The sequence below is a fragment of the Babylonia areolata genome, chromosome 28 (assembly GCF_041734735.1).
Source record: "Babylonia areolata isolate BAREFJ2019XMU chromosome 28, ASM4173473v1, whole genome shotgun sequence".
Lineage (NCBI taxonomy): Eukaryota > Metazoa > Mollusca > Gastropoda > Neogastropoda > Buccinidae > Babylonia > Babylonia areolata.
The window spans coordinates 13,039,117-13,055,592 of record NC_134903.1 but is presented as its reverse complement, the minus strand read 5'-3'; the positions used below and the strand labels follow the sequence as shown (position 1 = coordinate 13,055,592).

Genomic DNA, 16,476 nt, shown 5'->3' with positions numbered 1-16,476 from the left:
GATAGTTTGATCTTTTCCTTTGTTGGCTTGGCAGTCGAAGTTGACTTATTGAGACTGGCAGACGTCATTATATTCCATCCGAATTACGTATGTAGCTGAGAAGTGAGTGCACTTGCAGATGATAGATTTGGAATGCCCCAAATTTGCAGATCATCGAAATTCGTTCATTCCAGAGAAATATTTGATTCTGAATTCTGTTATTTCAGTTCATTTTTGCAGTTAGCTGTAAAGCAGGGAGGACGGTGTGTCAGAATGTGAAAGTGGCCCCTAGATTTGACAAGTTGCAGACTCTAATTGATGCTTTGCATATGAAGCTCTTTTTTTTTTCTTCTTTTTTTCACACTGTGGCATGCGCAGAAGAGAATCCCCGAGATTTTTATTTATGGACCACGGGTTAGCTGTCTGAGTGTACTTTGTGTGTCTTGAATACGATGATAACCTGGCCTTCAAGGCAAACTGTAGCCGCGGGTCCCTGCCATGTCATGGGTAACTTGCCTTCAGGAAGGTTTTTTGTCCATGGTTTGGACTTCTTGGTGAGGAACTGCCAGCAGCGAAGAGAGAGATGCAACACGCGGAAGCACAGTGGAAGGTATCTGGTTTAACTGTCTGCAGATAAATCTACCAGAAAGCCAATAACTTTGTTACCCTTCTTGTGCATAAAGCCTAGACTGTTTTTCAACCCCATGATCTCTGAAGCTAAATCAAGCAAAGAACTATATTGCATTACAAATAAGCTTTGTGGCAGACCAAAATCTTCTTTGCTTCTTCTATGTACCCATTTTCAATACTGTCCAGTGTCTTCTCAGAATTTTTTCTGTTAAAAAAATGTTAACCTCAGGAAAGAACTGGATCCACAGTCAGTTGTGTCACATCCCTTGGGAAAAGAATTCAGGGTGTTCCTTTTGTTGCTTTCACATCTGTATCAGAGACAGATGTACTTAGTTTGACCTGCACCCCCTTCCCACAACACTACTTTGTGAGTGTTTAGATGTTGTTTTGCCTTCACTTACAAAAATCATAAATAATTCTTTAATTTCTGGTGTCTTCCCTGATGAATACAAAACTGCACTTGTTAAGCCCCTGCTAAAGAACACCACTCTGGATCACAGTGACCTCAAAAGTTTTCGCCCTGTATCCAACCTTGCTTTTGTGTCCAAAATTATTGAAAAAAAATGTTCTCCCCCAACTTTCAGACCATTTAAAACAACCTGTTATCTTCTCTCCCACGTTTCAGACCATTTAAAACAACCTGTTATCTTCTTTTCTGTCAGCATATAGATCTGCCCACAGCACTAAACTGCTTTGTTGAAAGTAGGTAATGACCTGTTACTGTCTGTTGATGAACGTAAACTGTCTGTTCTGACTTTGCTCGATCTGTTGGCTGCGTTTGACACAATAGACCACAGTATAATCATTTCCTGACATGAACATGTTTTTTGGATTCACTCAACAGTTCTGACATGGTTTTCTTCATACCTATCCAACCGCTTCCAGATTGTCTCTGTTAATAACTTTAAGTCTGATCCAACCCTGATCTATGGTGTGTCACAAAGCTCTGTCCTGGGCCCCGTTTTGTTCGTTCTGTACACTGCTCCTCTTTCTGATGTCATTTCTGGCCATTTTGTTCTTCACAACTCTTTTGCTGATGATACTCAGCTACGAAAGTCTGCAGTTTCAGTTTCAGTTTCAGTAGCTCAAGGAGGCATCACTGCGTTCGGACAAATCCATATACGCTACACCACATCTGCCAAGCAGATGCCTGACCAGCAGCGTAACCCAACGCGCTTAATCAGGCCTTAAGGAAAAAAAAAAGAGGTGAATAAATGATATATAAGCAAATAGATGTAAAACATGAAGACACACATTCACATAATTATACACCCACACATGCATAACAGATATGCACCGAACATGCAGTTTCACAGATATGAAAGCACAGTCAAATACATATAAACGTACATGAGCTCCAACACACACACACACACACCACACACATTACCCTGCACCTCCTCTACCCCTCTCCTCCACACACTCATTTCTAGTCTACGTATCATAGCTTCCACGGCACACACACACACAAACACACACGCACACACACACAAATATATATATATATATATATATATATATATATATATATATATATATATATATATATATATATATATACGTTCCAATATCCTGTTGCTCCCACAGTGTAGGCATGAAATCCTTCATACACCTCATATGCAAAAGCAGCTGTGTTTTCCCATGTGGACTTGCCTGTTCTGTAACCACCTTGATTTGAAGGGAGAATGTGCCTGTGTTCAAGATCCCTTGCAAGTTTCCTGGCTATCATGCGTTCCATGAGCTTTCCGGCAATGTTTTGCATGGTTAGGATCCAGTAGCCGCTTACCTGATGATGGTCCTTTCCTGGTTTTGGTATGGGTTTTAAGAAGCTGTGTGTCCAGTCCTCCGGCACATGTCCATTGTGGAAACTGTTTTGATATAGATTGAAAAGGTTGCTTCTGTCTTCTTCCGATAGTTCCTTGATGTCCGAGTAGCAAACTTTGTCTGGGCCAGGAGCTGATTCTTTCTTGCATTTAACTATTTCTTCGTTTAGATCATCTATTGTCAAGTCATCATCAGGTCCAGTCTGCATAAGGGTTTGGTTTAACTCCTCAACATATTCTACTATAACAAATGTCCAATTGGACTATGCAGCAAACCTTCTGCAATAGCAGATAACATCTTGAAATTGTCAAAAATACATTCAAAAGAATTTTCCGAGATGTTTTGTAAAAACGATTTCAGACTCTCGACATTCAAAGAGTATGTGTTTGCTAGAAATATATTCTCCACATATGCATTGAACATCTCTGCTGAACTTTGTTTGATAATGCCTGAATTTGCTTTAATCTGAATAAATTACTGAATGTATTTGATTGATTGATAGATTCCGGTTGTTGAATATTATATATACTTTTATTTAAAACGTTGCCATTTTGCTGGTATACTTCCCTGACTTTGCTCCATGATGCTTTTTCTAGTAAGCGGTACCCCTCTTTTCAGTTTTGGTATAACGAAAGCTGAACCTGCTTGGTCATTGTCTAGGTGTGAGCCGTCTGTGTAAATATGTAACTGGTCACGGTCTCTATTCTGAAGGTGTAATCAGACTTCTGTTGCCATGATATTTGGATTTTCTTTTTTTGCAATGTCAGTATGATTGATATCAAACTGTGTTTTACTCATCTCCCAAATGGGGCATAGACTTACTGTTTTCTGCGTGTCTATATTATCTGGATTAATTTCGGACTTTTGGAAAAGGTTTGACACAAACGTGCCAATTGGTGTTAGATAAGATATCATTTTAGCTCTTTTTGGGAAGTTGTTTTTAGATGTAATTCTTACTGATGAGAGAGTTGTTGAGCCTCTTAATAAGTATTTAGCACATGCCAGGTTTCGGTATACATCCAAAGGTAATTCTCCTATTTCTGTATATGTTCCGAGGGTTGATGCGTGGAAAGGTACGCCAAGGGCAAGTCTATATGCTTTACAGTCAATGCTTTGAAGTTTCTTTAACAAATACTTTGAAGCATTGAAAAAGACTTCTTGTCCATACGGTAGTTTGGATCGAATAAGTGATGATGACAAATGTTTCAATATCGTTGTGTCTTGTCCCCAGTACTGTTTACTTATAACTTTGAGCAAGTTTAAACATTTTCTTGCTTTTATTATTATATATTCAATATGGGCATTCCAAGCTAATTTTGAAGTAAGCATTAAGCCGAAAAAATGTATTATATCTCATATTTTATAATATCTCATATGTACTAAATGGATTCATTTTCAATTTTAAATGTTGGTAACTCTTCTGGATTATTACCATTGTTAAAAAGCATAATGCGAGTTTTTTTTTTCTGCTGATAATGTAAGACCATTGTCGACAATATACTTATTCAGTTTATCTATTTCTCTTTGGTATGTTTTCTTAATATAGTTTAATGCCCTTTTTGATGTATTTCTTTTCATAGTTACATTCATCCACTTACATATACCATCTGCGTATTGGACTAGGATCACGCCTTTTGATAAATGTTGGGATAAACATGGGATTACCCCAAGGTTCTGTTATTCCCCCTGTTCTATTTACCATCTTGCTGAACGACTTACCCCAACATTTATCAAAAGACGTAATCCTAGTGCAATACGCAGATGGTATATGTAAGTGGGTGACACACAGAGAGAGAGAGAGAGAGAGAGAGAGAGAGAGAGAGAGAGAGAGCAGGTTCTAGCCAATAACTGGCCAGGTGGAAAGGTGACCTGTGATCACCCACTCTGTTTATGCAAGTTAAGCAAACTGCCCTGATGCTAGCATGGCCTGTGAAGCGAATTGGCTCAAATCCCCCAAAATTCAGATAGGTCGCAAAAGAAAGAGCTCAACACCTACTTTCTAATCAGTAGAAAATGAAGTGTTGATTATTTAAGGTGAATTCATAATCTTAATTTAAGTCAACTGAACTGATCAGTTTTAGCGAGCTCATCACGGAAAATTACAAACTGCGTTAAATCAGTTTAACGTAGGCAAACACAAATGGTACAGATTTAAAGATGGAAATGCGACGATTCTGCCAGTATATAATACTTGCAGTTTACTGATCTGACAGAACAGAAATTTTATTAAATACACTGCAGCAGAAACACAAGTTTCAGCTCACCCAATGGCGTACAGTGTCATTAAACGAGAAGGACAAAATGACGTAAGCTTGGCGTCAGTTGAAATCTTGACACTGACGAATGATTAACTAAAATCGACTATGCTTCTAACTGATTCAACTGTCTGCATGTAAGCACAACAAATATAATATTGCAGTGAACGATACAGAGACTTGATTTTATAAATGTTTAGAGAATAGCTTTAGCATGGGCTTTGCATTCAAACCGACACACAGTCTGGGCGAGCTGTTGAAGGCTGGCAAGTTAGTTGCGAAAAAGGCGTCTGCTATAGTTCAGCTTTCAGCTTATGCTGTGATTTGAGCCACGGTTAGTAGCCAGCCGTATTGAGCACTTGGCTACATATTTATTAATCTATTTGTTTATCTATTTAATTTGTCACATTTCATTGCGTTGTTTTGTCTCTATTACTTGCCTTAACACTGTCCCGATTCAGTTAATATCAGTTCAGTGTGTCCGTTTCCTTTTCTTTCATGTGCATGATAAAAATCGTGAAGCAAAAATAAAAACTCTCTCATCATATGAATGTGTTTGCGTATATGCACGCATGCACGCGCGCGTATGTGTATGTGTGTGTGTGTGTGTGTGTGTGTGTGTGTGTGTGTGTGTGTGTGTGTGTGTGTGTGTTTGTGTGTGCGTGCACAATTGTGTGAGTGTATTTGACTTTGTATGCGCGTGCATGTGTGTGTGTGTGTGTGTGTGTGTGTGTGTGTGTGTGTGTGTGTGTGTGTGTGTGTGTGTTGTTGTTGTTATAGTTGTTTGTGTGAGCGTGTGTGTGTGTGTGTGTGTGTGTGTGTGTGTGAGAGAGAGAGCACGATACAATTCGAATGGTCCATGAAACATAGGCAATGTTCTTTCGACTGCACGCAAAACATGAATCATTTGCATTCGTTTGATAATTGAATATGCATGAGAAGTGTCAAATACTGGGTTCACTTCACTCATTTTCTTATTTCCCTTCCACCACAGAACAAACTAGTCCTCTATCCCACCAGTCCCCCCCCCCCCCACCCCATGATCTCTCCTCCTCTCCCATGCAGCACTACTACAGGAAGTTTATCTAACGCAATATGTTCAATGTATACGTTATGTAAGAAATAAAACGAATAAAAAACACAACACACACCACACACACGTACACACACACACACACACACACACACACACACACACACAGAGTGGGGGGGGGGGAGAGAAGGAGGGAGTGAGAGAGATAAAAAGATGGAGCAGAGAGAGAGACACAGAGAGAGATATAGAGAGAGAGCGACGGAGAGAGAGAGAGAAAAAACAAAAAAATACAGACAGGGACAGAGAGATAGACAGAAACAGACAGACAGAAAGATATAGACACAGACAGACAGAGACAGACAGACACAGAGAGCGACTGTCACCAGGGTGTAGGAAAGCTACAGCCAGTGAACTTAATGATTCACTGGTCATAACTGAGGATAATGCCACGTGTGTGTATTCGTGTGAGTGTGTTTAAGCATGTGTGTGTGTACGTGCGTGCGTGCGCGCGCGCGCGTGTGTGTGTGAACAAGAAAAACAAGGTCAATCCGTCTTGTTGCCAACTGGGAAGCGGTAATATGGTGTATTCGGAATACGGAACGAGCCACAACGAAATACACCGCTAATGGTCCAGGATTACAGCTTAATTCGGGAGACTTACAACCTATTATTAGTATGATTGTGAAAATATTTGTCCTACTAATACTATGTTTAAGCCTAATTTCGTATTAGCAGGCAAAGTAATTGGCAATGTTAAAGTTTATCACACACACACACACACACACACACACACACACACACACACACACACACACACACACACACACACACACACACACACACTCATGCACACACATACACACACAAATAGATAATAGAATGACTAAACAAATATATAAGAACCCTATAGATTCATACTTTCATGAAAGCAGTGTGTATCATTTATAAAACACACAAGCAGTTGGTACAAATATCCATGCAGGTCTGCAATAATTAAATCTCCTTTAGTTTAATCAAACAAAATATGTAAATGGTGAAATAACAGAGAAGAATGATCACATTATATGTGGTGTCTTAATTCTATTCCCAATCTTTGCACAGTATTTTGTTGCCATGGCTTCTTTTACATGCGCTAAGTACATTCTACACACGGGACCTCGGTTTATCGTCTCATCCGTTGCATCGATATATCCTGATCACCACTCATGTCAAGGTGTTGTTCGGGGGAAGAAAATACTGGCTGGTTTGCTGTCATATCCGTATGCTCAGAATCTCTCGCTTTTCTTGGCGTTCGCTTTATCGCTTGGCGACCACTCGCCTTACACAGCACAAGCATAGAATGTCTGGCACTTGGACATTGTTACAGTGGCCTAATATTTCATCACACTTTATCGCACAACTGAAGAAGTCAAGAGGTGGACGTCTGAAAGAGGATTGAAACAATTCTGCTTAACTGGGCAAAACGAAGTCTTGAACAAACTGTACGTTGAGTTCTTATCAGCTGGATTATTAGTGGATCACTTCTGATGTGTGTGTGTGTGTGTGTGTGTGTGTGTGTGTGTGTGTGTGTGTGTGTGTGTGTGTGTTTGTGTGTGCGTGCATACGTGCGTGCGTGCGTGTGCTTGTGCGTGCGTGCGTGCCTGTGTGTGTGTGTGTGTGTGTGTGTGTGTGTGTGTGTTCATTCATACGAAAGCGATTGCCCCTGATGAAAGAGCTGTAGTGCACACACATACATTATGGTATTGATATGCACAAGAATAATGATAATGAAAACAGAAAGTACGGAACACTGAAATTCCATAACCGAACGCAACGAAAAGCCTTGATTAACTTATGTTATCCATGTCAGCGTTCGGTCGGATATGAAAACAAGAACATACCCAGCATGCACATCCCCGAAAACGGAGTATAGCTGCCTACATGGCGTCCATACACGTAAACAGCCACTGGTGTACATACGAGTCAAACGTGGGAGCTGCAGCCCACGTACAACAGCGAAGAAGAAGATATCTGCACTGACTTCTTCCTCTCCTTGGTCCGTTGCACAAAAATATTCATATTTCTCAGATTTACGCACACGATATGTCATATTCCTTCCGAAAAAAACAAGTTTTGTTTTCTTGCTTTCCTGGGGAAAATGTTATATGGGTGTGTGGGGATGGGGGTTGTTGATCAAAACAGCACATAGCGTGCTATTATGGTGTTTCAGCACAATATGTCGCTTGTGGCTACTGCACGTGAACTGAAATAAAACAATAAAAAATGTATATAATATATGCCACGTACTATGATTTTTGTCTCATCTGTGAGTGTACGTGTAAATAACTCTCTTTTTTTCACTGAAAGCGCTTGACACAGGTGTCCGATTGTCGTCTATCAAGAAACGAAAATGCCGTTTTTGTTGTTGTGGTGTTTTTGTTTTTTGTTGTTGTTGTGTTGTTGTTGTTTTTTTGGGGGGGAGGTTTTTTGTTTGTTTGTTTTTTTACCCCAGAAGAGGTGGGGAGATGGGGAAGGCGGTAGAAAACACATGTGACCATGAGAAAAATGGGTTCATGACAATAACAGCCTGCTGCAATTAAAATCAAACATACACATATACTCTCTCTCTCTCTCTCTCTCTCTCTCTCTCTCTCTCTCTCTCGCTCTCTCAGAGAGAACAAGCTTAGCATGAAACCCAACCCCTGTGCCCTAGGGTCCACTCTGTGGTTTCCTTGGAGTCTGAGGAAGCCTGATCAAACCATTCCTCAGGTTCCAGCAGGGGCTGCGTCTCTTCCGATGTGAAAGCACCCAGGGGTGCATCCTGGGCGTGGGGGTCACGCAGCAGGAAGCAGGTCTTGACCTCTCAGAACACATGAGACTGCAATGGCTGTGCGTCCTCCTTGTCCCCTTCCCCGACAAAAGGAGGCAGTTCAAGCAGAATGGCAAGACTCAAAGTCCAGCCCCGCCTGCTACATGGGATGCCAGGTACATTGAGTATTGTGGGATGAATGACCAGGTGATGGGGGAGGCACCAGTGCTGGGAAGGCAGGATCACCCAAGCATCACCCAAGAGTGGCGGAAACTCCTGGCTGTGGCACCTGGAGGCACTGGGTCGCCTCCAATAGGGATAGAATTGAATTGTATGGTATTGTATTACACTGGGTTAATTTTTTTGTCACAACAGATTTCTTTGTCTGAAATTCGGGTTGCTCTTCTCAGGAAGAGCGCGTCGCTTCACTGAGAGCGTCACCCACCTTTTTGTATTTTGTTCTGCCTGCACTTTGATTTGTTTTTCTACCGAAGTGGATTTTTCTCAACAGAATTTTGCCAAGGACAAACCTTTTGTTGTCGTGGGTTCTTTTACGACCGGTTCTGCCAACAGATTCAATAACAACAATCCGCGTCTCTCACTGATGATCAATGTGAAACGCAGTCTTTCGTGGTTGACGTCAGAACACAATATGGATATGGTTTTCAGTTTTAGTTCCTCAAGAAGGCGTCACTGCGTTCGATCGAACCCATATACGCTGCACCACATCTGCTAAGCAGACGCCTGACAGCAGCATAACTCAATGCGCTTGTCATGCTTATATATTTGTGTACCTAACATTGTGGATTTTATTTTTACATAATTTTGCCAGAGAACAACACTCTGGTTGCCATGGGTTCTTTTTCAGTGTGCCAAGAGCGTGCCGCACAGGGGACCTCGGTTCATCGTCTCATCTGAAAGACTAGACGCTCAGTTTGATTTTCCAGTCAAAGTTGGGGGAAAGGGCGAGAGCGGGATTCGAACCCAGACCCTCACGGACTTTCTGTATAGGCAGATGAACGTCTGAACCATTCCGCTACATTCCTCCGTAACCACCTTCCTCAGTATGGATATTGGGGAAAAAAAATGTTATTCACACACACACACACACACACACACACACACACACACACACACACACACACACACACACACACACACACACACATACGGGACACGTCATCAAGATGGCTATATATATATATATATATATATATATATATATAAACAAACAACAACAACAAAAAAACCCAAAAACAAACAAACTTATATTTAGAGTGTATTATAAAGACAAATTTGTCTAAGAAAAGCACACAGAAATGAAGAAGACAGAAAATCATTATAACTGGATATTAGCACAGGCCAAACTACAGCACTGATCAGATTGTTGTAACAAAGATGTTTCTGATCAAAATACCTAAATGGGAGATGAACAACGCAACATTTGAAATTAATTACCTGGATTTAAAGAAAGCTGAAGGCTCTGCTCTCCCTGCTTTTGTTAAATCTCACATTCAAGAAAATTACCCAAATCACCTTAAAGTATGTGCAGATGGTTCAGTACTTAATAATCAGACAGGGGCAGCATTTATAATTCCGTCATTAAAAGCAGAGAAGTACTGTCATATCGATAAAGATTTCCAATATTCACAGCAGAACTTATGGCTATATTAATGGGATTAAATCATTTACTAGATCTTCCTATTACGATTAACACCCCCCCCCCCTCCAAGCCCCCCCCCCCCTCCCTCACTAGTGGACCGGTGTCACAGTGTCAACCTGACCCCCATTGATTTTTTGTTGTTGTTGTTGTTGTTTGTTGTTGTTTTTTTCTTTCTGTCAACTGCATTGAAAGCTACCTGTGGTTCATTACAGACTGGGCTGCAAATACCCCGGAGTTGATTAATCGGGGGTAGTCATTAGTTGACGACGCGGTAGAAAGAAACAACCAACTCGATTACAAATATGTGTGTCTTTATGTTTTACATCTATTTGCTTATTTATCATCATTGTTATCTTATTTATTTATTTATTTATTTATTTTTGTAAGCTTATCTATTATTTATTCACTTTTTTTTTCTTTTCTTTTTTTTTCTTTTTCTTTTTTTTTCCTCAAGGCCTGCCTAAGCGCGTTGGGTTACGCTGCTGGTCAGGCATCTGCTTGGCAGATGTGGTGTAGCGTATATGGATTTGTCCGAACGCAGTGACGCCTCCTTGAGCTACTGAAACTGAAACTGAAACTGAAACCTATTACCATATTTCAAGTGTTGTTTTGTGTCAATTCTAAATCTGTATTACAAGCATTAAAATCTTTTAATTTGAAGACAAGAGGAGAAATCGTAACATAAATTCGTCATATAATTCATGTTTTGACCATCCGTGGTACAAAGATTAATTTTTGTTGGATCCGTGAGAAGGGATCGTGGGAAATGAGCGGGTGGATCGTCGTGCTAAAAAAGGCGCAATGAATATTTACAATGCCATAGAAAATTGTATTCCATTTTCATTACAAGAAGGTTATTCTCTGCTGGAGAAAACCTGCTGGAACCATGTCAATAAACTAAAACAGGAGTCTGAACCTGACAGAGAAAATACTGACAATAGCTCGCGACAAACTGATCGCATCACATGTTTTCTTTCAAAACAAAGGGACATCACAGTAGCAGAAGGCTCACCAGTCTAATATACAGACTACGACTGGATGCCATAAAAACAAAATATACTTAAAATGTGACTTGCATTCGCGGCAATGAAATTGCCCCCGTGCATATCATCTATAAATGTGAATAGTTAAAACCATATTTACCTATGTCATTTACAGAATCTGCAGTTCCATCTGCTTCCATTAGAAATGTGTTATCTGATAACCAACATGTGTTTGAAATAGTTCAGACTTTAATTTGGAGCCCAATTGGCTCTTTGTTGTGATTGTACTGGTTGAATAGTTAGTTTATTTTATTTTGTTTGCATTCTTCTTCTTTTTTTATATATCTTTTTTATGTTAATTGAGGAGAGAGGAACAGGGGAAGTAGTGATGATTTAAGACATGGGTAGGGTGGGTGAGATAATGGATTTTCGTCTAACATCACAAATGTGGATAGACGTTAATTAAGCAAAAGAACGAACGAACACACACACACACACACACACACACACACACACACACACACACACACACACACACACACACACACGAACACACACACACACACACACACACACACACACACACACACACACACACACACACACACACGCACACACACACGCACAGCCAGAGAGATGGTGCAGAGCGACGACGAAAAGGGTGGGAGAGAGAAAGAGCGATGCTGAGACAGCAATGGTCAGGTGAAAATAGCCTGTTTTATGTAACGATTCTTCATACACTGGAGAAGAAAAGTTAATTATCGATGTTGTGTTTGACAATCACACTTTCTCGCTCATTACGTTATATATTCAAACTAATATCGCAGTTGTATTATTGCCAGGACGTGCAACATGTGTGACGTTGTATCAGTTTCCATTATCATTGTCGCCATAATGCAATACCCGTGTGCTGAGGTAAGAGGTTTAGATGAAAATTGTGTATCTTTATTTCGCTTTGTTCTCGTATAACAACTATAAACAACACTGTGCTTATTCATCATGCATCCCCAAATCCTGCTAGACTGCTGACGCATGGATTTATCAATTCATGGAAGTTACCAAGTAAGGTGGGATTTTTTTTTAATATACAGTGGCATGACTGGTGTGTCATACTTTATTGCTTGCGTTTTACAGTGCAGCCAGCAATCGTCAGTATCATCTTTTGGCTCGATATGATACTGTAGGTCCCCTATAAGAGTAAGAAAGAAACCATCATTCTTGTGAAATACGCAGAGCTTGGTTTGTCAAACCGAGCTGCTACTGGTCTTCGGTTAGGGCGCATAGTTTGTTGGGAAACTCTTCCCGACTTGAGGTGAGTACAACGATACTTTTTCGGCCTATTTTTATATGGATCTAACAACCAATGCGTCACTTTCCGCTTAAACATCTCGGCAAAAACTGTTCAGTTTTAAAGCAAGCATTTAAAGAATTTCTATGCTGAAGAAACAACAACTCTGGTTTGTTAACGTTGACAGATTTTGGAAAAGCATCTGACAGTGTATCATGATATTTTGTTGAAAAAAAAAAGAAAGAAGTCTGACTTCGTTTTCCAATTTGACCCCAGAATTATGCAGTGGTAAACATCCTTAGATAGTATGTATCTTCACAGTAGTGTGTTCAATCGTCAGTGCTCTAAAGGCGTCAGATGAGGCGACCCACTCTGCTTATATCTTTTTATGGTATAATGCTGTAATATGACAAAAAACAACAACGACAAAAAACCAAGAATAAAAAATCAGACAAAAGTCATGAAGGATTTTGTTTGGTTTGTTGGTTGGTTGTTTTTTGTTTGTTTGTTTTTGTTTTTTTGTTTTGTTTTGTTTTGTTTTTGACAAATGCATTTTGCTTTCTGATCAACAATGATCTGGGTATACAGATGCATCAAAATAGTCAAATCTAAGCAATTCACCGTCGGGATGCCAGAGTTCTTTCAGTATCCTCACCTTCTTGGAATTCTGTGCGAAAAACTTCCTCTTTTCTGTCGCAGTCTGTGTTTTTGTCTTTTTTTTCCTCCTTTCTTTCTTTTCCTTTCTTGTTTCCAACATTAATTGTCCATTCTAGAAAGCCTTGATTTTTTCCACTGTCCTTTTCAGGAGTTGATAATACGGCACTTTTACTTTACTTGTGCGTAGAATGTTAGAGTTGGTCATTGTCTTTTTATTTTCTTTTTTAATATATACATATATATATATATATATATATATATATATATATATATATATATGTGTGTGTGTGTGTGTGTGTGTGTGTGTGTGTGTGTGTGTGTGTGTGTGCGTGCAATTCATCCTATATCTAAGTCTGCACAAAGTCACATTTCCGACCATACCTTGACTGTCTGCAATGCTGATAGCAACTTTCAAAATTCGATTTCTTTTCTTTTCTTTTTTTTCAATTTGTGTGTTTGGTTGTTGTTGTTTTTTTGTTTTGTTTTTTTTTTGTTTGTTTTTTGGGGTTTTTTTTGGCCTTGTTTTTAGGTTTTGGTTTTTTGGTGTGTGTTTTTCACGACCATGGCAGAAATTAGTATAAATCTTCCAACTGAGGAAGATCCACACCATTCGATCGTATCTAACCATTGAAGCAACCACACAACTTGTTTGTTCCTTGATCCTAAGTCGCATTGACAACTGCAATTCACTACTTGGTTTCCTTTTTGATTTGTTGTCACGCCTTAAGGTGATCTTGAACAATGGTGCAAGAATCATGTTCAGAAAGTCAAAAATGGATCACGAGTTCCTCACTTTCATTGGTTACCCATTCAGTACAAAATTCAATACAAATTCGCCATATTGGCTTCTCGTCACTTTGAAGGATATCTCCCTTCTTACTTATCTACTGTCCTTTATACCAGCACACCTTCCCGTTCTCTCAGGTCTTCTGTTAACCATTACACCTGCAGATTCACTTCTCGCCCTTTGATGATTTGCATACCCTTCTTGCTTCACCCACAGGCATAAGAAGAGAGAGGGAAGGAATAAAAGGGAAAGACAGAGATAGAGAATCACAGACAAGGACCAGAGAACTGGCAGTGGACAGAGGGCAAGCCAGCAACATGGTTCCCACTGTGTTCCTGATGATGGCTGCCTTGGTCATTCTTCCTCCTCCCAGTTTGGCTGGTACGTGTGTCATACATCGCATGTTAGAAACCTGGTTCTTTTTTCATGCACCTGTACGTTTGAAATACCAATATGTTGTCATGGAACGTATGCGCTGGCGCAATAGCCGAGTCGTTAAAGCGTTGGACTTTCAATCTGAGGGTACCGGGTTCGAATCTCGGTTACGGAGCCTGGTGGGAAAAGGGTGGAGATTTTTCCGATCTCCCAGGTCAAACATGTACAGACCTGCATGTGCTTGAACCCCCTTCGTGTGTATACTCAAACATAAGATCAAATACACACGTTAAATATCCTCTTATCCATGTCAGTGTTCGGTGGGTTACAGAAACAAGAATATATCCAGCATGCATACCCCCGAAAACGGAGTATGACTGCCTACACGGCGGAACAAAAATGGTCATACCCGTAAAAGCCCGCTCGTGTACATACGAGTGAAAGTGGGAATTGCAGCCCACGAACGAAGAAGAATATGTTGTCATGGCACGTATGCTCCTGTTTTGTGGCTAACATGGTACATGCGTATGCTGTACTCTTTTGTGAGACGTCTGACATGTGTGTTACATTATTTTGTGAGTTACCTTTTAAGTCTTGAGTGCACAACTAGGCACGTACTTTACATACGTGGTATGTGTATTTTCGTCCTTTTTTGTCGTTAGAAATTCGAGATGTGAGTTGAGTTATTTTCCTGAGTAAATCGGTAAGTGTTCAAGTGTGTTGAAGTCTTCTTTTGTGAGTAACCTGGCATACATACATATATATAATATATACTGCATGTCATGTGTGAGAAAACTGATTCGTGTTAATGTATGTATGCATGTATGTATGTATGTATATGTGTGGTGGAGGGGGTAGAGTGGGGGGGACGGGGGAGAGGGGGGGGGGAGTGGCACTGATGCATACGTTATTCGTTATTCGCTGTGTTTTTCTCATTATTTTCTTGATATGTTTATTCATTAACTGTAAATAGTCAACCTGTCCACCCATCCATTATCAAACTATCTATTTACCTCATTGATTTATATCTTTCCCTTCTGTCTTTACACCTAGCGTTCGACAACAAGGGCAAGGAGTTCATTCTGGGATTCATGGAAAACAGGTGAGTTGTTTGTTTTACCTTGCTCCATGGGTGGTAGGAGTGGAGTGGATACAAACCACCGGTCGGTAGCTGATGGGGGAGGGGGGAGGGGAAGGGGGATCGGGGCTTATCTTTCTTCGTACTTTTTTTTTATGCTTTCCCTGGTTTCAGCGCAGTACAGCACGGGCATATAACATAGTACAGTACAATGTAGAAGTTAAGCAATGAGGAAGCATATTAAGCATTTTATTTTTCCCGAGCTTTTCCAAACTACATGTTTCACACTGCGGTCAGTTCTCAGTAAATTTGCAAAATTACTAAAGTTGGTTGAACGAAAAAAAATCGTTTGTTTACTAGTAAACAAAAACCAAATGGGGTTAAGTGCTGTAAACTCATTCATATATGAAGAGCACCCTTCTCCAGTGGCTTAAGTTTCTGAAACCGTCCAAAACTACTTACGTGCGTAAACAGGGTGGTTGTTGTAGTCGTTATATACACTGGAAAGCGACCAAGTGCCTATCATCATTACAATAGCTGATGGTGATAACCAGCACGATAATAACGTCGACATAATTCCAAAATATAACTATAAACATGCAAAATGGGATTTATTCTTACCTTTCACGATTTTTAAAAACTTGAGAATGAGAGTGTAGATGTAATGTATTCAAATTTTGCGGCGTTATCAGCAGCTGATACGTCGATCCCAAAAGTAAAGGCTGTGAAGTCAGGTGACCGTTCAGGCAGTGTCTGGTGGAATGATACATGTGAAAAGGCAGTTAATTACAAGAAAGTGACATTTAAAAAGTACCTCGCGGACAGTAAGCCCGAAAACCACAAAGAAATGAAGAAAGCAAACACTCAAAGTAATTATGACAGTAGCCCAAGTTTAAAAAAAAGATCATTGGTCATCATTCTGTTCACAAGAAATTTCAGATCACAAAGACTTTAATAAAGTTTGGACAAAAATGAAAGAAATGAAAAATGGAATAAAGTTAGCAAGTTGCCCAATATCAAATGACTCACAAAACAAGTTTCTATCAGATCAGGAAAAGGCAGAAATAGAAATTTTTGTTAAAATGTTTGCGAAAAATAGCAAATACGAAGGCTTATCACCTACGTGTAAAACACAT

At 40.0% G+C, this 16,476-nt stretch overlaps 1 protein-coding gene across 14 annotated transcripts in view; it reads left to right on the top strand.

Annotated features, from left to right (window-relative positions):
* Positions 1–12,365: 12,365 nt before the first annotated feature.
* Positions 12,366–16,476, top strand: part of LOC143302101 (SCO-spondin-like) — a 94,282-nt gene continuing 90,171 nt past the window's right edge. For all 14 annotated transcript variants that reach the window (XM_076616634.1, XM_076616622.1, XM_076616625.1 and 11 more), the window contains exons 1-3: positions 12,366–12,467; positions 14,104–14,268; positions 15,316–15,364. In XM_076616634.1, the coding sequence (XP_076472749.1) occupies positions 14,205–14,268; positions 15,316–15,364 (113 nt within the window). In that variant the 5' untranslated portion in view covers positions 12,366–12,467; positions 14,104–14,204. The remainder of the gene's footprint in view (positions 12,468–14,103; positions 14,269–15,315; positions 15,365–16,476) is intronic.